The sequence below is a fragment of the Heliangelus exortis genome, chromosome Z (genome assembly GCF_036169615.1).
Source record: "Heliangelus exortis chromosome Z, bHelExo1.hap1, whole genome shotgun sequence".
NCBI classification, from domain to species: domain Eukaryota; kingdom Metazoa; phylum Chordata; class Aves; order Apodiformes; family Trochilidae; genus Heliangelus; species Heliangelus exortis.
The window spans coordinates 57650684-57677970 of NC_092454.1; the positions used below are offsets into that span (position 1 = coordinate 57650684).

Genomic DNA, 27287 nt, shown 5'->3' on the forward strand with positions numbered 1-27287 from the left:
TGACGAAATATAGAGAAAACATGATTTTAGAATTTTTGTCTAAAATATACAGATTCACTGACAGAATGTTTTGCAGAAAACAAAAAACCGGGATAGTATAAGCCATAAAAACTGCTTAAGGTTCTCCAAAAGGCTTTATAGTGCAAAATTTACTTATGGAAAAAACAAAACCTGTAATATTAAAGTATATATCTTGGTAAAACTTCCATTAAAGTTAGTGCTGTAAACTGAAGCTCATACAGAAATATATTACATGGCTTACACTCCCACTAATGTGACCAGTGCAGCTTCATTAGGATAGATCATTAACAATGATCTGAAATCCTAACCGGGTTTTAAAGCTACAGAAAAACATAATTCATTAGACACTTCTTAGTTTCAAGTTAGTTCAAAAGTTGTACATATGCAAGAATCATCCCAAGATGGAGCACAAACTATGATAGCTTTTTAAGTCCTTTTCAGGAGTAAGGAAGTAGAATAATGGTGAGACTGATTTTTCACCTGCAGGTGGGTCAAACAGCACAGGAAACACCCTACTTCCCATTTACTTGCCCTTTACACTAGAATCCCACTAACATTTTTTAGAACAAGAAAGCAATAAAAATCAACTTGACTTAGTGAGTAACCAGAATTACTAGCTTACAGCTTTTGAAAAATAAGTATACATTTTTATTGTAAGAACTTATTTTTACCATGTAGCTGTTACAAACACTACTCAAAAGTTCAAAAACATAGCAACGTGCTCTTACAATGGATCCACAAAACTAAATTTCTCTTAAGAGGAATAAAACATATTATATACCTGGCCACTGAGCAGGTGATGTATTGGGAGTCACTGTTTCTTCTAAGCTTGCTGTTCTTAGAGAATGGTGATGACTTAATAGCACTGTCTGATATACTGTTCCAGTGAATTGATTTGCTTGAAATGAGCTGTGAAACAGAAAAGTGGCATGTCGCACTTAAAAAAAAGTTATGTCTAAAACTATTCATGTGATAGCCTTTTGTAGTTGTGGGCAAGTATGAACACTGCCTTCTGGTGCACTCTCTATTACACCATCATTACAGAGACAGAGTATTGACAAGTCTGCTGATGACACAAAGGTGGGAGGAGTGGCTGACACCCCAGAAGGCTGTGCTGCCATTCAGAGGGACCTGGAGAGATTGGAGAGTTGGGCAGACAGAAATTTAATGAATTACAGCAAGGGAAATATAAAGTATGGGAAAGAATAACACCAGATACTAGTATGGGTGGGGGACTGAGCTGTTGGAGAGCAGCATAAGGGAAAGGGATCTGGGGGTGCTGGTGGATGGATGGATGACCATGAACCAGCACTGTATCCTCTTGGCCAAGAAGGCCAATGACATCCTGGGGTGCATTAGAAGGGGGGTAGTTAGTAGGTAAAGAGATTTTCTCCTCCCCCTCTACTCTGCCCTGCCACATCTGGAATATTTGTCCACTTCTGGGCCCCTCAGCTCCAGAAGGATCGGGAACTGTTTGAGAGAGTCCAGCACAGACCAACCAAGATGATGAAGGGAGTGGAACATTTCCCTTGTGAGGAAAGACTGAGGGAGCTGGGTCTCTTCAGCTTGGAGAAGAGGAGATTGAGGGGTGACCTCATGAATGTTTATAAATATGTAAGGGGCAAGTGCCAGGAGGATGGAGTCAAGCTTTTGTCAGGGGTAACTAATAATAGGACAAGGGGTAATGGTTATAAGCTGGAGCATAGGTAGTTCTGCATAAATATTAGGAAGAATTTTTTCACTGTGAGGGTGACAGGGCACTGGAACAGGATGCCCAGGGAGGTTGTGGGGTCTCCTTCCCTGGAGACATTCCAAGCCCACCTGGATGTGTTTGTGTGACCTGCTCTGCCTGGGGGGGTTGGACTAGATGAGCTTTTGCGATTTCTTCCAACCCCTAACTTAATATGATTCTATGAACATTCTCTAAAAAGCACCTTTCATAAAACTTTACCTGTAGCTGTGGCCATCACAAAGGCACTGGTAGATGCAAGCAGAGAGTGATGCTGCTAAGGTATGCATTACATATATCTGTAAGACAGTTTTGCAGAACATATTACACTTAAGATGAACAGTAGTTAGTATCATAGCCAGATATGTATAAAGATTTGTAACAGTGGAACAAGCACTGAATATGGAAAGTACAAGTTCTTATGGCAAAAATACCTTAAAAGACACCTTCTCTTCAGAACTAATTTCTGATTAGTCACTGATTAGTTGCAATGAAAGGGATGGGGAAACAATTGTACCACCAACACATAGATCAGATCTCAGTGCAGTGTTTTCAACTAAGAAAACGTATTTAGCCTCTATACAACAGTTATGAGTTGTCATACCCCAAGACTGTAGCAATGTGCTGCTCAGAATACAAAAGCTTTGCATCAGAATGAAAATTATAATGCAGCTTAGTTTTGACCAGTTCTTGCAGAGGTCTCAGACACACAATATCCTGAGTATCACATCGATTACTATTTTTATCATAACAGGCAATTTTCTTGATGAACACATAAATGCAGAACTAGAGAATTAGATGATCAAAAAGGTTCAGTTAAAAAAATTCTCTTCAGTCGCAAAATTAAACACAGACTAGGAACTGAGCAACCTGTTGATAAATCTGTAGCAAAAGTAAACATGATTTGGGACCTAGAAAATTTCAGGAAAGATGCAGCCTTGCATTTGAAGTTTGCTTTCCAGTCCAAGATTAAATATGGAAGAAAATTTACAGAAACATAGCTTTAAAAATTGGCTGTATTTTACTGTATGAACACACATACTGTTTCACAAAAAGAAATGTGAATATACTACATGTTGCTGCAATAATCTTTATTACTTCAAAACTTAATTTTGCCTAGGTCTAGGCTTCAAATACAGAATTAACCATTATTAGAACAGAAGTAATTACCATATTACCATATCATACTGCCATAAAGACAAATGTCACACTGATAGTGTAGTAGAACATTTTCCATAACAGATGTCATCTTGGACAAATGTCCAGTTCTGAGAGAGGCCTATCTACTTCAGTATCTTGAAACAGATGGTCTCTGCAGCAAGACATTGCTGGACAATTGGTTAATAAATTGGTTAAACTGGATAATTGATGGACATTATTTTAGTCCTAGATAAGTACTACAGAAAATACCTATGTCCACAGTTGTATTACTTGTAATGGGTAGACATGCTTAAAAGTTTTTATGCTGTCAGAAAAAGATTAATAACTTAAGCAAACTGGACAGTAACAACAACTATCCCAAAAAAACCTTTAAAAATACACACCTTGTTGTTCTGAGTATCTGGATGAGGTGGTGAATCAAGATTTATTATGGCATGTAAGATGTCATGAGTTAAATTACCAAGATGTAACATGGGATTAGCCACCACTGTTTTGGCACTAGCTGTGCAAGCAAATAGGAGAGGTATGGAGCTCTGCTCTGGTTGAGGGTAGAAAGGTATCTGTACTGACTGCTCCTAAAAACAAGCAAGAAACAGACACAAAATAATAGTACAGATTCCTAAAGAAACAGAAGAACCTCTGAAAGAGGGGAATGGGATTCAAAACAAAAAAATGCAAAACTACATAAAACAAATAGTTAAAAATAGTGCCACATTTATTATAAAACAGGTGCATACTGCAACAGGGAAATGTCAACAATATGAAACATACTTTAAAAAAAAAATCTACAACAAAAGCAGAAGCAGACAAAACACAAACTAAGATCTCCCACATACCTGCTGAGATTCCTGCAATAGCAGAATTAATTCCATTCTGACAGATGCCAATCCTCCACCATGAGACCCATGAAGTATACAGTAACTAAGGAACATTCTTAAGAGAGACTGGTGTTTCAGAAGCCATTGTCGTCTTTTATGGAAGTCTTCTTTCTGTAGCATATTTTTTTGCTGGTCAGCTAAGTTTTCAGAGTTTTCATGTAATGTAGCTTCCTTTGGCATCACATTAATTCCTGACTGTATCTCCTCAACACCATAATCACAGGTCTTTTGAAGAGCTACCACTTCTTTTTCAAGCCACTGATAAAGCTGGTACCTCAACTTGCCACCATCTACTTCATAACCAGTGGACAGTGTACGAAGCTCTACAGTAAGAATTTTCAGGCATGCTCTGAACTTCAGCTGTACCCAAATTATATCTTCTGATGGACTTAGAATATCTTTGTCATCAACTGCACTAAAAGATTCTGTGTAGCTAGGACTTGTTTCATACAATTTTTCAGTTTTCCTTGGGGATTTTAGCTCTTTCATTACCAGGGAAGAATCTTCACTCTCATCACTTTGATTATCATCTGAGTGGAGTTTCAAGTGTTCGTCTTGGAATACCACACTTGGCTGGCTCCAGTCAAAGGAAAGGGTTGAACCTGAATCTTTTCCTGATGAATAATCTGAAGATGACCCCAGACCATTGAATACTGTCTGTGACCAATCAATACTTGAAGATTTGTCTTTTGTTTCCAACTCCTTAACTGAAGAAGGGGAGAAATCTTTACTAGTATCCATTAAGCTAGGGGATCTGCATAACGATTTTGATCTCTTGACAACTTTGGGCATCTTTGATAACACTTCTAAGGCCAACATAGGACAACCAGCTTTCAGGTGAGCATATGCAGTGGTGAAAAACAACTGCCTTTCACCTAGGTTGATTTTGTCAGCCAGCCCATTTTCCACTGTTAGACAAATGTGCGTGGAAGATGTATCAGAAGAGCCAAAATGACGTCTCAGCAGGAGAGGATGTGTTCTTAAGAAGTTATAGAAGTTAAAAACTGCAGGATTACAACTTGATGAGGCATCTCCTTCATCTGAAAAGATATTGAATCATGAGGGAAATCTACCAATCTGTATGAAATAATCCATCTGCAAAGTTCTAAATTCACCAGTAGGCTATTAGGTCTCAACAGTCTCCTGCTTACTTCATTGAACCCCCATTTTACCTTCCTCTGCTCCTTTATCATCTGGCTATTTTGTGATGAAGGACATTGCTAAACCTAATTACTACTAAAAAGAGATGCTAGAGTGGGACAGTAGGTAAAAACCTTAATTTAGAACAGCAGCCACTTGTTTTCCTTGCAGTCAGGTCAACTCTACTGCAGTCAAGCAAAATCATGCTTAGTTTAGATTTCTGAAGTCTCCATCACTAAATGACAATAAGATATTTCATCTTACAAAAGCTTTTTACTTAAAGTATTTTTTAAAATTTTGGATTAGTACTTTTTGTTTTGTCTACCTCATAACAAAAATGCAAATTAAAATAAAACTAGGGAATCCAAAACATTTATACATACTGACATCAGTATTACATAAAAATAAATCCATTATACCTCAGTGCAGCACCTACATATTTTACTGTCATATTCAAAACCATGATATGAAAAACTCTGAAAAGACACAAGCAACAGCATAGGATAATTCTCAGAGCTTTCAAAGCTGTTTTCCTCTATCACCATTATGGCACAACTAACTAAAGATAATAGGAAAAGGTACATGAAAGACCACCTTCTAAGTGAGAAAATAAAGCAAAAAAACGCAAACAAACCACAAACAAGAACAAACTGAAGAAGAATTAGCAACATTTAGAAATTACTTTACACAGGAGGATGTGAGCTGAGCAAGACAGAAAAAAATGAACACTGTATCCCTCATTTGCTCAAAATTATCCTGAGGTGTGTAACTTCTACTGAAATCAGTTTATAAAATTAATTACACAATTCCAGGGATTTGAGCCTTCATTTATCTCTGTCAAGCTTCTTTCAGCAGCCAGGAATGAAACCAGATAGCATGATAATGGCTGAGGACTTGAAATGCTTATCTTCCTTGAGAACACTGAATTTAGGAAATAAACCAACTGATTTTTAGATGGCATATAAAGCTAGTAAAGAGGGAAAATAATCACTTTATTAGACTTACATCCTATTTCAGACATCACATGGGCCTCCTGTATCATAGTAAATAGTAATTTTTTTTCTATGACAGTTTATCATTTTGGTCAACTATTTTTAAGATGGACTAAAAGCTACAAAACACCATGTCTTCCATAATCTGCTAAGTAACTCTGCAAACAGAAATTTTTTTCATTTATTCAAATTAATGTAGTTAATTTGTTTCCTCATTCTTAATTTGAGGCTGGAAAAAACAGCTTCATCACTGCAGGAAAATTCTCATTATCCTGATATTTATATACTTACAGGATAAATGAAGTAATCATTTATAGGATACAGAATAGTAACAATTGTTAACATATCTACTATAAAACCCGCTTACATTATTACAGCAAGCTATTTACTAGCACTAGTAAGCAACTGTGCAGTACCTGGTCTTCTTCAGACTGTGCTTTAAGAAACTACTGCTTAAATCAAGAAACAGTTAAAATCAACCTAACAGGCAAAATACTCATATTCTTACCTTCATCTTGAACAGAATTTTTAATTAAAGTGTCAAGAGCCTTGCTATAATCTTCCAAAATCCAGTAAGCCATACTTCGCAGAAAAGGGTCACAGTGCATGTTTCCTAAGCTCTCTTTTCCAGGTAGCACACTTCCCAAAATTCTATTCTGTAGTATAGATTTGTAAGTACTAGATGCTTCAAATTCTGACTCATAAAGTCTTGATATTACAAGAGCCAACTGAATGTCATGCAGTTTTTCAAGGCAGACCTAACAGAAAATATAGTCATAAGATCAAACATTATTATTTCTCTTCTGGTTAAAATGATCATAACTCAGGACGTGACATGAATCTGCTTAGATTGAGATATGTAGTTCCATCAATTCCATAAAAAAACAGCAAGAACTATGTGGTATAGAGGAGGCCAACTATTATATGCAAGATCCAATTTGCAATTTATTCATTTAAGTCTGAGATGGCAGCAGATCTTTAAAAAAATTAGCTTTAATAAATCATTGTCAGTGAGCACATGCCATCTCTTGAAGAGAGGGTTATGAATCTTTACAGAACAATTCTTTCATTGGAGATGAATGCCCAGCCAACTTTTTAATTCAAACACATCCAAGAAAAAAATTTTCTGTGTGTAGGGATTCTAGGAGCCAATTCATACCACTGCCAAATAGCCTTCACGCTCAGATCTGGAAGTCACTAATGAAAAGTGATTTTAACCTCATATATGACAATCTGAAAGCAAGTTAATAGTAACCAGGTTTCACAGTCTTCTTATGTAGAAATTAACCATGTGACTTTTAAGTATCACTGTATGAAAAAAAATAGGGTTGAATGTGAAAAATCAAGGACTTGCATTTGTAATTAATTTGGGAGGGTGGAGAGCAGGGAGGTAAAATGCACAAAACCAGAAGAAACTTCAGGGGGAATACTAATGCAAAATGCAACTTAGATTCAGCATATTCCATAGAATCAGAACAGCTATTGTTGGAAGGGACCCTAAAGATCATCCAGTTCCAACCCTCCTGCATGGGCAGGGCCCACTTCCACTAGACCAGGTTGCTCAAACTGGCCAGGTTGCCAGCCTGTCCTTGAACACTTCCAGGGAGGGGGCAGCCACAACTTCCTTGGGCAACCTGTCCCAGTGTCTCATCACACTCAAAAGAAAGAATTTCTCCCTAATGTCTAACCTGAATCAACTCTCTTCAAGTTTGAAACCATTTCCCCTTGTCCTCTCACTACACACCCATGCAAAAATCCCTACCCCATCTTTCTTGTAGGCCCCCTTCAGATATTGGTAGCTATTTAAGGCCACCTCAGGGCCTCCTCTTTCTTCTCCAGGCTGAACAACCCCAATTTCCTTAGCCTGTCTTCAAAGGCTCCAACAGCCTGATCATTTTAGTGGCCCTCCTACGGTCTCATTCCCCTGGACACAGTCCTTCTTACACTGGGGACTCCAGAACTGGACACAGTACTCCAGGTGGGGGCTTACAAGAGCAGAGTAGAGGGGGAGCATCACCTCCCTCAGCTGGTCCTCAATGCTTCCTTTGATGCAGCTCAGGACATGATTGGCTTTCTGGACTACAAGCACTGGTGGTTCATGTTAAGCCTCTGGTCCACTACCACCCCCAAGCCCTTCTCCTTAGGGCTACCTTCAATTTTTTCCCCCTCCCAACCTGTATTTGTGCATGGAATTGCCTTGACCCAGGTGCAGAACCTTGCACATGGCCTTGTTGAACTTGATGCAGTCTGTACAAGCCCACTTCTCAAGACTGTCAAGGTCCCTCTGGATGACATCCCTTCCCTCCTAGCATGCTGACTTCACCACACAGTTTGGTGTCATCAGCAAATCTGCAGAGGGTGCACTCAATTCCATGGGGAGTGTCACTAAAGATGTTAAACAGTACTGGTCCAAGTAATGATCCTTGGGGAACACCACTTGTCACTTTCCATTTCGATACTGAGACATTGATCACAACTGTTTGGGTGTGATTTGTAAGTTTGGGACAATGTAACAGTCTAAAAAACATAAGATAATAAAATAATGTAAAAAAAAAAAGTTCATTATTTTGTTACCTCTACTGCATCTTTTAAATGTCCTGCCAACAAGAAAAATGCTGCAGCATGTTCAAAACGCTGTTTGCCAAGCAAAGAAAAGGCATTCTTTAGTGCTGCTCTACGCCATCTGTCCTCAGTGAAGTTATTCCCAAAAAACTGCGTCATTTTAGTGTCTTTTTGGGACCTGAATATTGAACATAATAAATATATTATTTTACAAGATACATTGTGTTTTTTATTTTCTCAGATGTCAATAGAGACACATTTTATCATTTGGAAATGCAGATGTTCTCACCCCACAGAAAGAATAGAAGTCTTACTATTTAAAAACATAAAAAAAATAAATACAAAAACAAATGGTATTTTCAGTTAACCTGCTACAAATTAAGAAAACCTCATTTTTTCCACATAAGCTCTCAAGAGTAAGTGGTGACAAAAACCACTTCTTAAAAAGTTTGCAATTTTGGCTGCTGCATTATGAAATGCCAGTTTGAAAGATGGACTCTTAATACAGTTCTCTGAACTTAGGGAAATTTTGTAACATCTGACTTTGCTAAAAGATAGCCATGTAGTTCCACACACTACATAGGTATTCCTCAAAAGTTCTAAAACTCAAATTTTCTACCTTCAGAAACAGCAATTAAATTACTTCTGTAATTACAAAAAGCTTAAAAACTACCCATTTAATACAGTGACTAATGTAGAAATCAAACCTCAGTTTTCAATGGTAATATTTGAGCTCTTTTGGACTACCACACTGAAATTTTTTCCCAAAATTATACCAGACAGTATGAAACTCCATGTAAAAGCTTTCACATTTCCAACCTGTATAATCCCCAGATCACAGCCTTCTTCTTCATTGCAAGGTAGAAAATGGCTGCATCCAGTGGGTCATTCTTTTGCTGAAAGGCTGCTTTAGCCACCTGTGAAGAAAGTTTAAGAGCAAACAAACAATCAAAACTGAAATACACCTCAAGTGGGTATCTTGTTGCTGCTGGTATCCCATACCCCACACTGCTTGGAAAAATCTCTTTAATATAGGATCCCTCTTCTCACTACAAGTCTCACAAGAGAATACATGAAGATACCAAAACTTCAATCTCTTGGTTTAGTTTGGTATCATTTAATTAATGCTTTCCCAGTTTTAGAAGCCTTTTGGCAGATCAAATGGGAATGCCTACGTCTGAAATCAGTTCCTGAAATCCTAGTAACATTAATTAAGTAGTTTCTTTGGTAATCAAAGGACAGATAGTCTTGAAGAACAGGCTGGGACCAGTCACAACAGGAGAAAAGTTATTCTGAAGAGATTGCTCTTCAACGTTGTAAAGAGAAAAGGAATTAAGTGGTAGAAAGATTAATCAAAGACTCATGTAAGGTAACTTTAAATGCAGGCTCAGGGTACTCACAATTTTTTAAATGCAGGGCAGGTAAGTTTCATATAGTGATGATTAATTAAGATTGAAAAGCACAAGCATAGACATGCACTTAAGCACTTTGTGCTTTGTAGTCTAAGTATCTTGTGCATGTAATTTTCTAGATCAACACACTTGGCCTTTCCACGAGCTTAAAACGAGTGACGATGACATTAGACCACATCTGTTATGATTAAAATACATACTAAAAAAAAAAAGTAAGCAAGCCAAAATAAAACAATATAATATTTTATCATGGAAATTATAAAAGGCATTTGCAACACAGATATGCAATATCAAAGTTGAGCCCCTTTGGGATAGGTTTCTAAGGAGAATCTTTTCCAACACTTGTTTCCTGATTTTACTATAAAAACCAACTATAAGTAGTTCAAACTGTACTTTGAGCAGCCACAATAAGCACTGCACACTGACACCTTCAACAGGGACTCCCTAAAGGCCCAAAATGTATTTCACACCAGAATTTGAAAGTACTAAAAAAATAGTAAGGTACTAAAGTAATAAAAAAATAGTACTATGGTACAAAAAAAACAGTTAAATACGGAAGTTCATATTCCTACAATAAACTGTTTACGTACAAAAACATACAGCACAAATACATTTGGGAACACTGAACATATCTAAAAATTTGAAACCACATAAATAAAAGGTAAAAACCAGAGGATAGCTGTTTGGAAAAGGTTTGGTAACTTTGTTTCAGCATGCTATGTTTACCTTTTCTATGCATTTCCGCAGGCTGTGGATATTTCGAACCCACCATCCTACACCCATGGCTCTGAGTTCTGACCATGTTAGATCTCCTTTCTGTACTGCAGGTAACATGCTCAGTAGTTCCTCTTCTGCTACTGAATGAAATGCCCAAGCAAAATGACTGGTAGATAAGCCTACATAATAAATCATTAAAAAAAAAAAAAATTAAAACATTGCAGAATCAGAAGTCAAAAGGTGGGAAAGGGAGAAGGTTTATTTATTTTTGATTTTTAAGTGCATTGTTGATGAGGCAACAGAAATTCACTGTTGGTATTGCTTATACATATGAAAACATTTTTCATACTCTCATTTGCATACTCATGCATACTCTCATTGTAAGTTTGTGAAGAATGGAGTTAGTGAAGCTAAAGATATACTCAAAGAGGTGGTATTGAGATTAGCCATGATACAAAGGGCAAAATACTGGTTAAACTTTTCAGATTTTTGAAAGGAAGGCTCAATATTTTGAATTGGATTAAAAAATCCTAAATTTCAGATAATCATAGTAAAACATGGGTTTAATGACAGGGATACAAAGGAAAACTGGAAGAAAAAAAGAAATCACATGATGAAGATGGCTAAGCAGAAGCATATCTGGCTATGGATAATAACATCACTAGTGAGAGACAGAGATCTTTCTTTGTGCTTAAGCACAGTCAACCTCTGCACATGTCCTGGAGGAACTTTTTACTCTCACCAATTTCTGAGTTCAGCAGATGAAGAAATATCTCAACTAAACATACTCCAGAGAGCTCCCTCAGCAGTACTCTGTTGTGGCAGACATGGAAAATTCTGATCTCTGATGTAGCTGAGGGGTGACACACCATGAGATTGGAACAGCCATCAACTGCCATGATGAATAATGGAAGGCTAAGAAGCAACCATAACCAGTCCTTTAGATTGGATTAGGCCGAATCAAATCTATCTCATCCTGCAGCATCAGGTGGAACTATTTAAAACTACATGAAAGAAAACCTTTGAAACAGTTCACTGGATAGTTACCATAACATATAAAAAACCATTTAAAGTTTGAGCAGACTATAAATAAGAGATCTTTATGCATGTATTAAAAAACTAAATAAATAGGTACTGTTTTCTACTGCATTGTTTCTACAGAAGGTTATTGGAACAACAAGGTACTAGAAGCAAAGACGACATTTTGTGGGGCAAAATAGAAAAAAAATTAAAAATAAAAAAAAATAGGAAAAAAACCCACTTCGGTTCCAAGATCTCTAGCTAAAACAATACAAACATTTTCTGCTCTGACATACATTCATACTGAGTAGCATGAAAAAAACAAACCAGAACACAAAGAAAGTACTTAGTTGATTCTGCAGGGGCATGTCAACAGCACAGCAATCATATTCACCTCATCTAAGAAAACACATCAGTTACCTTGGTGAAGCAGTTGAGCTCTCTGTACAGGAGGAAGTGAAGTTGATAGAAATGTGTGCAGACGAACAGCCAACAAAAATTTTAATCCACACTCATCAAGAGTTTCTCCACCTGGAATTAAATGTTTTTATACACACTTCAGAGAAAATATTCAAAGCAGAATTATAGAATTATAGAATCATCATGGCTGGTAAGGACATTCAAGATGATCAAGTCCAACAATCAGTCCTACATCAACATAATCGCTAAACACCTCCCAAAGCATCACATCTACCCATTTTTTTTTAACGCCCCCAGGGACCTCCATGGGCAACCTGTTCCAATGCTACAAAGTAGCTGTTGAATGCCTTAACAGGAGAACTGCTTTAGAATTATGTGACTAATACCTAATATATAGAATATGTGACTAAATGTATATTAGCTTAATTCTTTCCTTCAAAGATAGAGGAAAATTTCAAATATAAAAAGCTTTGAGGTTATTCTCTCTTAATTGAAGTAGCAGGAAGTATTATCTCATTAAAAAAACCCCTAATATATATATTTCTCAATTTCTCTCCCTAGTGTAATAAAAAGAGACCATTAAGAAAGCTGTCTCATCATGAATTAGAAGAAATTATGGTATATGTACTGATGGAGTAACACTGGCAGTAACAGTATTTTATGAAATTCTTAAATCTGGAAATTTCAGCTAGATGGCACAGTAAAGTACAAGTTATATTGTGAAATAAAACTATGAAATGCTTTCATATGCCACAAAAATATTTCAAAACAGGAGAAACTCCCCAAAAAGCTTTTGAAGCACAGCAGTACATTTAACTTGTAAGAGACAGCTTACCCTGATTTCTGTCTCTGCTTTCTCCAATGTCAGTACTGGTAGTAGCAACTGTATCTGCCAAAGCCATCAATGACATTTGCTCCATTCTAGTCAGACCTGGCAAGCTTGAATGAAGCAAGTGACGAGAAAGAACTTGAGCATGTTCTGGTCCAAAGTAAGTTGGGCTATACTGAGAAAGATCAATGACATTTGGTTTCAAACTCTCTTCATCTGCATCAAATGTAAGTAGTTCATCTGTACTTACAATAGTACTTTGAAAGAGATCTTCATAACTGACATCAGGCATATCTTTTTTATTTTTACTATTTTGATTATTAGACTTCTCAGAAAAGGAATGTGATGAATCCTCATCTGCAGCAAGCAAAGCATACAAAGGCAATGGTGGAACAGAGTCTATTTCAATATAGTCTGTAGTCTCAGTTTTGCTGAATGTTTTGGGATCTCTTGCAGTACTTCCACTAGCACTGATGGTCAGGGATCTGAGCCTCTTATCATGATTAGTTTCAGATTCATTTATAGCAACAACTTCTCCAGCAATGCACTTCACCAGATGGGACAGAATGGCTTTGGCTCTACGTACTTTACCAAGATCCATGAGTTCCAACAGTTGATATGGATGGTACTGAGGTAAAGTGGGAGATAATGTATGAGCTGCTTCAAAAAGACCAGAATCTTCCATTTCTGTAGACAGGTCACAGGCAGATCTTTTACCACTAAGTTTCTGTGCGAGGCTGGTCATAGATCTGGTCAAGGTTCGCTTTGGTGGATGCAGAGCTGAGGAAACTGAATGGCTCTGTTTCATTAAGCTAGTTATACATGATGCACTTGCACTATAGGAATCTGTACTATCTAGTTCCTGCTTGGAAGGAGCTTGCCACTGGGAATAAACATGCATTTCACAATCCATTCCAACTACTAGAATGCCATCACGTACCCAGGACAAGGAGACTGGAAAAGGAGGTGACCCCTCTACAGATGAAACTAAGTTGACACAACGCAGGAGGACAAACCTTGCCTTTGTACTGACACTCTGGGAAACTGCTACAATCTCCTTACCACTTTGTTCCTGCATTTTTCCAGACAGCTGACCAAACATATAAAGTTTTGATCCAATTCCCACTGTCAGAATATGTGAACCATCTTCCCTAGACATCCAATCTAGGTGTACCAAGTGCTTAGTGCTGGACATATGTTGGTTATATGCCACCAAATTACTATCAATAATAACACCAGATTCTAACATGGTGCCTCTCTCATCTAAATGAAGAGTCTGTTCTAAAATCCAAGAAGAACCCCCTGTAGATTCACATTCAAAAATACTAACGTGCATTACAAAATCTTGAGAAAAATTACTATTTTTAGCTGTTACCTGTTTGTATGCTACAGCTAATCTGTTTGTGTGTGCACAGCTAATTTCAGTTGGCCTTCCTGGAACACTAACAGCACTACTATTAAGTCCATTCTCAATCAGTAATGGCCATTCTTCCCATACATATGTAACATCACTATTTGCACTACAGTCTGGCATGGATAAAGCTGATGATTCAGTGGAAACTCTGCATCTCCAGAATCGAACTTTTCCATCGGAGCATGAAGTAGCCAGCAGATACGGAGCACGACAAACCGGATATATGGAAGAACTACTCAGATGTCCTAAAATTAAATAAAATACACTTTTACTATGGGAAATATTAAAAAGCAAGCAAAAAAAAGTAAAGATGTGTTTACTCAGTTATTTTACTGTCGAACAAAAAAATATCATCACTTCCTCACAAAGAAGGTTGTTTGCAGGTAGAGCCTCAAGAACAAGAATACGACAAAAATACTTCAAAACCATTTGCTGTTTCCATTTCATGCTGTAGAGAGGAGTTGTGATTTAAACCTCATCTGTATCATCTCTACCATAAAACAAAGGTTTCCCATTCAAAAATCTAAAAATCTTTATAAAGGATTTGAAAGACTACTGAAGAAAGCCTTAAATTTTAAGTGTAGATACTACCAAAAATAATTAGTTATTCTAAAACTAAATTCATGTTTCTGTAATTCCTCTTACGGCAAGAAGCTGGAATTCAAGGATTATACGTGAAATAAAAGCTTTTTTTCAGTCTCTAGGTTCCACGATCAACGTATAAAGTCAGAACAAGATTTAGCAAATCTTTTGGATCCACCCACAAGCATTTTAATTTTAACAAGAAATATGAAACTTACCAATCTTATTTTGTTTGTATTTTACGATCAGAGACAGAAAGGCAAGGATCCCTTATTTTATTCTTTAAGAAAAATTACAAACCTGCTGATGGCTTTACACTAATTATCTCTACTCCTTCTGGTAAATTCAGCTGTTGACTATACACCATTTTGGAAGACAGAGTAAGCCAGCTGGTGCTCTGAAGGTTTGCTCTACAGGCTTGATACTTCTGAGTGAAAGGCGACTGAATCTTCTCTGGATCTGGTGAAGAGTACAATTCTTCTGCCTGTGCTGTGGCTTCAGGTGTGTTTGAAACTACCTTTTCATCTAAAAAAGTTTGCATTATTAATTTGAAAAAATCAGTGATTTCTTTAGTCTAAGAAGTAATTTTTCTCACCTTAAAAGGTCAAAAAAAGACAGGAAAAACAACTTAAAATTTTACTATTATTTTAATGACATTAATTTCTGCATCCAAATTTATAGAGAAATGCTAGCACACCTCAGATTAAATACTTCTGAAATTCTAGAACTACTAAGAAGCTCTAACATTAAACTTAGACTTGAAACAGTCAAACTGTAATCAGAAACACTAAAACTCCAGATGACAGATGTGGTTATCCACACAAATTAATGCTTCATGAAGCACAAAATACCTATATCTAGAGAAAAATGAATTAACACCTTTATGTCTTACCCTGCAAATGAGGGAAAGGCATTTTTCAGAAGAAAATTTGCTAATCTTTTTTGTTAAAGGATCTTGGAGATTGTGATTTGAATACATTACCACTTTTTTTATTTTTAATAAAACTTAGCAGTTGGAAGAATGAATTCAATTAATTTGGAACATGAAAATAGGCAATAGGTTGGTGGAAAAGCATTATTAGCAAAGTTTTCGTAATTTAAATACATTAGAAAAATTCTATCTTTAGCTTTCTCACCAACTTATAAATTAATTGTAACAATATTGAAAACCGCTGAAGAAATTCTGTCTTTGAAAGCAATAATAAGGCAAAGACCTATTTGTTTTAAATTATTATAATAGATTCCCCTGGTATGTGGTGAACAATAGATGTATGTTTTCTTGGTCTTTAAATGTTAACAGAAAACTACTGAAGTTATGTTAGCTTACTTCAAAGTTTTATAATTTTTGTGGTAATTTGGCATTCTGAAGGAGAACCGGCAGATTTCAGAACAAAGTTGTTCATAATTGTAATTTTATTTCTGTTGTATACAGATTTAAAACCAGTCCGACTTAGAATTCGTGTGTAAACTCAAAAATTGCAGAGCAAAAACTTCTGAGAAGCAAAAACATCTGGTGTGTTAGGCTGTATTAAAACCAGATAAACATATTTACCATTAGAATGCACAATATATATTACACTTCAGGGTCAGACTGAACTCAAAAGTTTCAGCGTTCTGAAGATTATATAGTAATCAAGAACAAACTTGTGTTGGGATGAAAGCTTGTAATCTAAGGTTTGCAGATTTTTTCAAAAAAAAAAAATTAAATACGTTTTAGAATACCCTGAACAGCAGATGTATTCACAAGATAGGGATTTTTTTCCTTTTTTAAACAGAAAACTACAAGAAAGAGGGCTTACCTACTGAGACAGGAATTGACTTCAAATGTAGATGCCACATATGTAGTAATGAGTGGTTTTGAGTATACTCTACTACTATTAAGTAGAATTTTTCAGAGAATCCATTCTGCTGGTTTCCTGATGAAATTCAAAACAGGAAGATCTTAGGGGTTATTCACCTGAAAGTAGAACTAAATATTGCTGACTGGCAAATAGTCACATTAAGCTATCATTAATTAATACCCAATTGCAACACTCTAATTATACCCAACTCTGTTATATCAGTTTTCTTATTATTTTATCAGAAGCAATAGCCACTACACTTGTACATATATATATGTACATGAAGAACTGTCTGTTTTTCTCTAGAGAGGACAAACATATTTGGCTGAATTTGCTGAGTCTAAATCTCAGAATGTACTCTCAACTCTACACCTTTGCCTTGCATATGCTTATCTCTTACACTTTCTTAACTGTATGTTACTGGCAAGTGTAACAATTAAGACAGTGAACTAGACAGAGGTTTAACCTTTAATGTATAAGTATGCAAATTTCATCTGGAGAAGAAATGCCATGTCAACACTTTGGAAAGTCACATCCTGGTCTAATGGACAGCCTTATGGTTCACAACACAGCCAGATTGAGTCAATAATCTGGAATGTACAGGAAATATAATGTTGCTTTTTAAGATATTATTTGCTGTAGTTTCATATTAAGAAAAGACAACATGAGTTGTAGTATCAGTAGGAGCACATTTCTGTAGGGTGCACCCAGCCATTCTCCTTCTGCAGCAGCAAAGTAAACCCATTCAGACCCAGAAGGAACAGATAGTTTAGTGTCTATCTGTCCTCCATGACTGCTCTGACCCATCCTTAGTTGTGCCACACAAAACATCATTAAGAATATGCTGTGTTTTTGACACTGGGTTGCTTAAGATATTGTAGAAAAATGTTTTTTGTTTTTGTGTTTTGTTTTTTTTTAAATGATGAGCTAAATATTTACATGCTTTATTAAAGAGGAAGGAGTTTTTAAAAACTAAAGACCTTTAAGGTACTAGAAAATACTTTCAATTTAGAATGTACGTGAATTACTAGCTTCAAGTTTACAATTTTTCAAAGAGTCTGATTAGCCTAATTTCTTACATGGCAGCAAATCATACAGAACTTCATAACACATATAGATGTATATAAATGCTCTTTTCTAAGATCAAATAGCTTTCACATTTCTTTTAAAGCCCTTTATGTATATTAAAGTCAAGATGCAAATGTACAACTATTATATGCTGTATTACTTTTTTTCTCTATTTTATTCTCTATATTCCTGATTTTCAACATCCCACTTGCATTTTTTGACCTCTACTGAAAGTTGAATTGACATTGCCATACGTTATCTCCATTACTCCAAATCTCTTTCTCAACTAGAAACAGTTAATTCAGAATTAATCACCATGTTTATACAACTCAGGTAATACTTCCCTAGATGTCTCCCTTTTCTTCCAACAAAAATAAATTTTGGGTGCCAAGTTATTATGTAATACTTCAAAACTGTTTCACACTTTGCTTCCTTTTTTTCCCAGCATTCACTTCACTACCACAGATAACTTGGTGTCACAAATTTCACTCTGGCTCTTTCTCCCCACATGATTTTATTCGAACAGAACAAAATTGGGATGTCTATATAAACACAATCACTGACAGTCCACCAAGGAAAATTGGTCATTTATTCCAAAGCAAGTCAGATCTGCCCCAGTGTGAAGTGGTAGCATAGTAACAATACTACATAGTATTGTATTTCATAGCTGTATTTTGCATGATTTGTTTGGCCCATCATCAGCAGTACCACACAAGATTTAAGGAGCACTATTTAGCTGATGTAAAGGATGAACACCCATCATAAAAAGGATGCAATAAGCTTTGCCCATGTCATATCTTACAGCTACAGGCTCTACATTTAAAACCCTCTCCCTCTCATGTAAAAAAGCCATCAACAATGGAATGCTTAACATAGTACATAATGGGCCTCTCATGACTTAAAACTACTTTTTCTAAAATTTGGTTGCACACTACATTTAAAGCAAGTGAAACACCTATGAGTTTCACAAGACTAGATTTTCTTCTTTGCTATATAAAGATCTTGAAGTATGGTATTTGACCTTAAAATGCTAAAAGCTATAAAACAAGTTTTTCCTCTGTGGAATGAGAAGTATACTATTTTGTCTTCCATGTTCTACAAAACCAGAATTCTTTACCAGATTCTGATAAGTTTTTCTTCTTTTCAGGTACTTCCTTCTCCTGGTTATTCAAAATGAAATCTTCTTGAAAAACATGGAATAATTGTGTTTTCCTGCCATGCTAAGAAAGTAAAAAAAAAAAAACAAAACAAAACAAAACACAACAAGCGAACACATTTGGAATGCATTGTTTAAGATTGCTAATATGGTAGCTTTTAACTTGATAAGTTATACACCAATGAAAGATTTCCCAAGAAAATGCCTCTTTGTTACTCCCATTCTACATTTACAAGTACTACCAAACCCAAAGTACTACTATATGTCAAAATCAGTCTTTAAGTTATTTACTTATTTACTTTACTTATTTTTATCTGACAAAGAGCAACACATTTAGATTATATTAATACATTTTATACAATGAATACAGAAAAAGATCTTACAAGCTCTGTGATGGCATCCAGTTCAATGATACATCCAGGGCGAGCAGTAGATTGCTGACTTACGATGTTAAAAACTTCACCAACGTATTTCTGTTTAAAAAGAGTCAGAGGGATGGTCCTCAGTTTTGCTAGTTACCACCATTCTATGTCACAGCCTACTAGATAGGTGGAGTATCACTAAGCAAATGCTAACTAAGGCATTAAGTATATACTGGCTAAAGTCCACCAAGGACACAGGTAACATTCTCAGTTTTATCAAGAGCCATATTGGTTTTGATAGCTGAAAAGTGAAGTTATCTAGAAAGCATCACATTCAGCAGTTTACTGTGCTTTCCCCAAGCTGCATTATCATCTCAACTCTTCCTTATTCTGGGCAACATGCACACATAGCTTGTTGCTCTGTTACTATTCCTTGCAGTGCAAGTGTTTCAGAGGTACCTTCCAACCAATTATTGACCTGGCACAATATGCAGTCTGAGATTAAATGGAATATAGTATGTTAAATACAGTGTTAAAAAGCTTTGCCATAAGAGTTATTATAATATTTGAAACCCTCAGTAACCAGCTTAGTTATCAGTAAGTCTGAAAATATTGTGACTGAATAAAGTTCCAACCTCCCAAAACCTGACACAGCTTTTCACTTACAGATATTTCTGGATTGGAGAGCTCACAAAGAAGCTTCTTGGCATCTATTACAGCTTGATACAATCTCAAATGCTGTCCATCACTAGCCACAAAGCAGGCACTTGGAGAATTGCAATATGCACCTGGAAAAAAAGTAAGAAGGAAAAAAGTGCTCAGGTATTCAAACAACTCACTGCCCCTTTTTTTGTTTTGGTTGGTTGGTTGGTTTGGTTTTGGTTGGGATTTTCTTTTATTATGTTTTGGTTTTTTGTGGGGAGAGTTTTTTGGTTGGTTGGTTTTGTTGGTTTTTTTGTGAGAGGCAATTTTGAAGTTACAAAAGAAAATAACATAGCATAAGAAAAATCCTCTTTTGTTGATTCAGGTACACAGCTGTGCAACCAAATCAACGTATAGGAATGGGAATGAGAATCCCATTTGAAAATTACATAAAAAAATCTATGGTTGTTTTTAAGTGTTCTACATGCTCTGAATATGCACACACATTTAAGAGCATTAATGCATTAGCTCTTAAAATACCACGTACATAAAACAAAGCAGAACACTACAGCAGTTCTTTACACAGGAAGAAACAATTTCCAAGTATCAGTCTCTTGGAAAGGTGTTAAATAAAGAACCCATGCTATACATTTTTTCCAATACATACATGTATATCTACATTAGCTATTGTGTTGTATCAAAAGGTTATACTGCCTTTAATCTAGAACATTTCACAAATCAGGAAATAAAACTCACCGAGGCAATAGCTGGGTATAAGTGTGGGCAGCCATGCAACATTAGAGAAAGCTGAAACATGGAGAGAATTGATCCGAGCAAGTTCAGAAACTCCACCAGAAAAGGACAAAGGCCCAACAGGGTCAACTCTCCAAAGAATAAGTTCACTGTAAACTGCACTGGGATCCTGGGATGTTATGCTTGCATTGCCTCTGCTCTGAAGTCTTACTGGTGACTCCTGAGACTCTAAAGAATCATTTGCCTGTTTTGTGTTCTCAACATCTGGTAAAATTAGAGCATTGTGGTGTGAGGTTGTAAGCAGCAGTGGTAATACTGAGTGGCAAGCCAAGTCATTAAGATGAAAACGGTGACCACAATATCGGGATTTATGTGAAATACTGAGTACAGTTGAAAAAGCAGATTCCTCAGCAAAACTCACTAGCCACTGGTTCAATGACCCATCTGCATGTTTGGAAATCATCATAACATTGGGTGTGAAGATACTTAGTTTTAAACTGTTGGTTGATTTACTGTGTCCAGAAGAGATAAGCATAGATGCAGATCGTGTAAGGCCAGGAGGCTTTTGTTTGCCTTGTTCAATAGCTAAGTCAACATTTCTGGTACAAGCATACATCACTATACTTCTGCAAAGAGAGTTTGCATCACCCGTTGGAAATGCAACAGGAATTCTTGAGACAAAGGACACCTGGAATTTTAAGAAAGGAAGAAAGACAATTGATGCCATTTTGTCATCATACTTCCAACAGAGTAACAATGTGTAAAACATTAAAAACAAAGTACCTGCACCTGGCGAAACATGCCGGGCTGGTATTCATCTAGCCAGTCCACATGCCATACCAGCAGTGAACCATCCATAGGATGTATACTGAATAGCATGTCAGCATTTTTACTCCATTCAGAAAGCAGTACTTCAATTTCATGATCAATGATAGCAGAAGATAAAGGAACAAGGCTTGAATTTAGAGTTTTCTCTTCACCCAGTTCCTTCTTTTCCTGGACCCCTTTCTGTTCATCTCCGTTTCCATCCATATCTAAAACAGATAGATATATACAGATATATATTTTATATTCAAAAGCCTACGTATAGCAAGCAATGTTTAGGCATTGCAGCACCTTTCGGGCCTTTGTAAGCCACTGATCTAAATACAAATTTAAAATGAGTTTTAAAACAGAAATCCTTTAGCAGACCTCAATCACTAAAAAACCAAAGCAGTTTATTTATTGCATCTTGAATACTTTTATTTTCCCCATTTTATATTTTTTTGCAAGCACTCATCTTCAAACTCTATATAATTAAATTAAATGACTATTATCTTATATAATAAAGTTAAATCAGGTGTGCATTTAAAAGTACAAAGGAAGTGAATTCTAAGGTTTTACCTTCTTCCTCAAACACATTTACAGCAAAGCACTTTCACTCAAAGGTATCCACGTCAGCCCAAGTAAACAGTAGTTTTCAGCATAAACAACTCAAAATCATTGAAAGATAAAAAAGCTTTTTAAAGCTACTTAGGTATTTCCAGAGTAAGGGAAGTAAATGCATAAAAATGCTACTGTGACCTGTCTTTATCCTTACAGTCAAACTGCCTGACTCTTACTTCAACTGAAAGAACATTACAAATTACTTTGTAAAATAAAACCTGTAAGACACTTACCATCTTCTGATCTGCCATCCATCTGATTAGCTTCCTCAGTGTTAGTCTCAGGAGAATGATGTTCAAAACTCTTTTTAAGTGTTTGCAAAAATACTTCCATAGATAAGGTGAAATGAAGTTCCTTATTATTTAACCAGTGCACAATAAAAGGTCCACTTTTTTCTTCATTTCCACCAAGACTCAGAGAAGTGATAGAAGGGAGTAGAGGAATATCTACCAGAAAAACATGTTGACATTTTTGAAAACCAAGTAGTCTCGTAAAAGAAAAATAAAAAAATTAGTGTAATTATTTTTAAGCAGAAACCCTACCATGAAAAAGCTATACCAACTGTACTGTCACTTGTCATTCTTTTCACCAACTACATCTCCTTTCCATATTAAATTCCTTGACTGCTACTACAAGAGATGTTCCATAGGGAGGTTTCTTTAGAATGCTTACATTTGGATTACACTATGGCCCTGAGCTGTTACATCTTCATGATGTAACACTGTCCATACAGGTTTATTTACTTTGCCTTTTGATACTGCAGCTCAGTACAAACCAAATAATTTAAGCATAATTTCCCAATATTTAGATCACAATGGACACTGCAGTACATACAGTGTAATCAAGGATTATGTATGGCAGGGCTTACACTAGCAAAAACTAGTACAGTGACCAGATGATGTTCTATGTAACTCCATCATCACATAAAGTCAGGATTTCTGATTACCATGGATTCCGTTATTATTTTACATTGCCCTGTGACACTACTTGCCATCCCATGTAGCTGAAGGAAAAAAAAAAAAAAAAAAAAGATAAAAAAAGATAAAAAGCATTGATCACAAAGTGGCAGAAGTAAGAACTGATCAGAGTAACATTGCCTAAATAATTGTGCCTAAACAGCAGCTAAATGATTTACTGCACTTTCCTCTAATGAGCCATACAAAAACATGCTAAAGGCTCAGTCTGCATTTAATTCCCACTTAAAAGTCTCCATACATATTTTTGTCTCCCTCTGCTCCTTATTTATGCTACATAACTTAAATTCCATGCCCTGGGATAAAAATAGTTATTACTCAAATTGTTTTTTCATTACACCAGCAATGGCTTTGAACTACTTACCCTGCAGTCTAGCCTAAGAAAATTATTAGCTGAGACCACACAAAAGAAAGACACACCTTGACTAGCAGCAATGTTGTTGTGGGGAGGGGTGCAGCAAGGAAAGAGGGCAAGAAAAGCAAAGAGTATTTAAGAAATAGTTGTATTTCCTAAAAGGTTCAACTAGTGTCAAACTCAAAAATATCATAATACATTTGGCAAAATCAGAAGTTGGAGGGAAGAATTCTGTTGACCTCTCTTTGGAAAAAGCAGCTACAATAAACATAAAAATGAAGGTGAATTAGGACTTTTCATATTAGATTATGAATCTAATGCCCTTCGAATATATATCAACAGATTGCTAAAGAAATAATTTTTTCCCATTTTCCTACCTCAAAACTAATAAATTCTAACTGATGCTCAACTGTGAACAAATTCCTTAGTGAATTTCTATTTGCTTCATAAATCACACTCACTCTTTTCAAAAAAATTCTAAGGTCCATGGATTCAATAACATTTTCTGGATTTGCTTAGAGATAATCTTATCCTAAGAGCTAATGCTTATTCCATTCACTGAACTCCATCCAGGCTAAATGCCAGGTTAAGTAAAACTCTAGTATAAAGTCTGAAGACTTTGTCACCATAAGAAAATGAGTTTCAAAATTAACAGAATGAAAATTCAATAAAATAAAAATTAAAAAAAACCCCAATCATTTGTTCTTCTTCAAAAGCTGCAGTGAATGAAAAATAAAGATCCTGTGGTCTAGGGTTTTATCAAGTACTCATAATGTAATAACGGTAAGTTTTCAAGTGGGAGATCATAAACCGATTGGGTTTAAATTAGATAAAATACAATTACGTTTTCAGATTAAGCTTAAATTCAAAAGAGCACACTAAAAGGACTGCTTGGAGAATCTGGTTAGGCTGAGGTACTTAAGGACTTGACCGTGAGGAAAAACAGCTCTTTTCTCAAACTAAGATTCAAGGTTTGAAAGTTCAGAGATTCTACATTAAAGATCCATCTGTCATCCTCTAGTCTACTGAGACAGTATCAAGACAGAAAATACAGACAACATAGATGGAATACAAGATTAAAAGTGTTAGACACATAGGAAAATCTTTTAATTGTTGCCTTAATTTTCAGTATTATTTGTATTCTCATTCTGTGAGTTTGCTTTGGGCACACCTATATTGCAAAGACTTCTTAAAGTGTAACTCAAGCTTACTTAGGTATAATGTATAAGTGAAAAGCCATTTTTAGTCAGATCTATTAAAAGAAACATGAACCAATACTAACAAAACACGAACACTGATCTTACAGGGAAAGTGTCTTCAGTTTTAGTCCAGAAACAATAGTGAAAACCAACCATTCTTTATAAAGACACCAAAGACTGTACAACTCCAGACTGTACTGGCTGAACAAAGGACAAAACTGGCCTTTCAGAAAAGAGACAGAAAGAGCAAAAAATAAAATTAAAACTATTACTTATGAAACTAAGCTTAACTAGTTTGAGAAAAGGATTTCATAGCTCGCTCATTATGTCGAAAAAAAAAAGGAAAATCACATCATGGCACTAAAACCTTAATAAAAGGCCATTTAATATGGCATTTCTGTTCAGTTTCTCCATGAGTAGACATGGGCTTCATTTTCTCCATACACAAATAATTAAGAAGACAGAAGTTTTAGTAACTACAGGGATTTTTTGCATAACGCCTATCAATGTTTTGTGTGAGCGCAGGCGAATATTAGTTTATGTAATACAAGATGAAGGCATGTTTTGCTTGGTTCTGAGATAGAAGTACAGGGATGTGTGGTTACTTCAGACACTTAGCATCAGATACTCTTTATGAAGTTTGGAAATTTTGTATTTGTGTGCTCCCAACATCATACACAATCCATACAACAAAATCATAGAGCATCTCATATCACTGTGAACTTCAGCTAAAAGATAAAAAATGAAAGACAGGATTACTGTGGTGGAAATTTATTCAGATAATTTCATTACTGTAGGAGAAGGTTCTTTCATGCATTAAATGAAATCAACAAACTAGTAATTTTGCATGATCCTGTAAGTAATGTACAAATACATCTAACCCAGTAAAGCTTACAGAGACAGCAAAGACCTAACAGAAATTGTAACTCACCCTGTGGTAAGGGTTTACCACGCTTCTTACCTGTGGCTGGATTGATACTGGCAGCAATATGGAAGTGACAAAGTGCATTTGCATGAGGAGGGACATTCCTGTGAACTTCATGGGGATCTTGCTGATGCGGAGCGTATCCAGTATGTGCTACAACAGCACCAGACCTCCTCCTTCCTCGTCTAAAATGCCTCAGGTTTAACTGCACAAAGAATAAGGTATAATTTTAATTCTTTTCAAAAGGAAAAGGTAGATTTATTCTGCAAGTGGTTTCCCAGATACTAGCGTATTAATTTTTTGTGCTAATTTTTAACGCTATTTTAAAGCATCAGCAGAATTTCTTACAAAAATTACACTGTTTGGGCTGTGTCTGCAGTACAGAGATACCAGTGCTTTCAGATTCATTTAAGAAGGCTCTTCTAACACTACTGTGCTTCAGAAATGTATACCATGCTTATTTAAGATCCTGAACAAACAAAACCAAAAAAAAATTAATAATTTCATTTTGGAGACTGAAAAACAAACAGTCTCCCTTTTGAATATATTTTCTTTGCTGTGGTGTGCCTTTCAGCCTGTCATACTTTTCATTTATGCCACACATACTAAGAAAGCACCATGATCATGCTAAATGTATCATTCCATTTTAATAAAATCACAATTCCTAAATACTCTCTGCACAGCTTTGCAGGACACTACTAATGCTTCACCTTGCTCCTGCTTCCCACTGATTACAAAACAAGTCTGGTAGTCATCACTTGTCTTAGACATCCAACTTCCGAGCAGTCTGCTCTATTTAATGACTACAGCAGAAAGGCAACAAAGGCTATCTTCCCTCCATATTTTCCTAGAATAGTTTCAGTTGGAAGAGACTTAAGCATCATCCAACCATCCTGCCACAGGAAGGGACACCAGACAAAGTCACCCTAGACAAAGCTTACTCAAGCCTCTACCCAATCTGTTTGTATTGTCAGTTTCTCTAGCTGCAGAAAAAAGAGAACATTTCAGTTTCAGAGGTAACAGAATATATCTTAAGGCAGCATCTGTAGTGGATTTCACATAACATATAAAGAGTATGTGCAACATCGTGTTCCCAGCTCTTTGAACTTGATACAGTGAAGAACTTTGCTTCAGTCAAAGCAAAATAGGCAGTAGTGATGCAAGAACAGCATCAAGAGAACATCTGTCAGCTTAGTCTTCCTAAAGAAGGTTAAGTAAATTCACCCTTTCATAACGCTTAATGCACATCTGTGATATAAAGGATTTTTAATTTCATGTCTGAGTAACTAATTACAGCCCTGTCTAAAGTTGTGGTGTACACGTGTTTATCCTCACTGTTCAATGTCACTTCTTACCTCTAAAGCATTGTGCACTTTTTCCTTACTCGAAGTATTTCTCTTGAAGTTATTTGTGAAGTTTACTGATTCACTCCAATTGTTGTATCCTCCACCATACAATAGACTGTCGTTGGGTAGCAAAGTCTCTGCCCAGAGACGACAAACATTATCCTTGCAGCAGGTCAGGAGTACATTGCAGACAGCACCACTAGTGAAAACAAAATAAAATGTGTAAAGAAGCTGCTTACCATCACATAGCACCAAACTAAAGCAACAGGAAAAAACTTTTCCATTATCAGTTTCAAAATTACACCAAGATACTAAGGAAAGAAAAAGTTAAAAATACAGTTTTTGAACAAATTATGTATGAAAG

General features: G+C 36.0%; 1 protein-coding gene across 8 annotated transcripts in view; it reads right to left on the reverse strand.

Annotated features, from left to right (window-relative positions):
* The window catches only part of DMXL1 (Dmx like 1), an 84728-nt gene that overhangs the window by 32049 nt on the left and 25392 nt on the right, over positions 1-27287 (reverse strand). For 7 of the 8 annotated variants that reach the window (XR_011723285.1, XM_071731018.1, XM_071731017.1 and 4 more), the window contains exons 8-27: positions 26933-27122; positions 25614-25782; positions 22358-22570; positions 21483-21733; positions 20703-21387; positions 19971-20092; positions 19326-19415; positions 18904-19006; positions 16677-16793; positions 15178-15402; positions 12888-14540; positions 12053-12163; positions 10622-10791; positions 9303-9400; positions 8496-8661; positions 6430-6679; positions 3748-4829; positions 3295-3486; positions 1973-2049; positions 803-930 (exon numbers count right to left, since the gene is read on the reverse strand). Coding sequence is in view for 7 of the 8 variants with exons in the window: in XM_071731018.1 (XP_071587119.1) it covers positions 803-930; positions 1973-2049; positions 3295-3486; positions 3748-4829; positions 6430-6679; positions 8496-8661; positions 9303-9400; positions 10622-10791; positions 12053-12163; positions 12888-14540; positions 15178-15402; positions 16677-16793; positions 18904-19006; positions 19326-19415; positions 19971-20092; positions 20703-21387; positions 21483-21733; positions 22358-22570; positions 25614-25782; positions 26933-27122 (6092 nt within the window). In the remaining variant the exon portion in view is untranslated. Of the gene's footprint in view, positions 1-802; positions 931-1972; positions 2050-3294; positions 3487-3747; positions 4830-6429; positions 6680-8495; positions 8662-9302; positions 9401-10621; positions 10792-12052; positions 12164-12887; positions 14541-15177; positions 15403-16676; positions 16794-18903; positions 19007-19325; positions 19416-19970; positions 20093-20702; positions 21388-21482; positions 21734-22357; positions 22571-22992; positions 23111-25613; positions 25783-26932; positions 27123-27287 lie in introns of those variants that run through there. The other variant, XM_071731020.1, reaches the window with a different exon arrangement.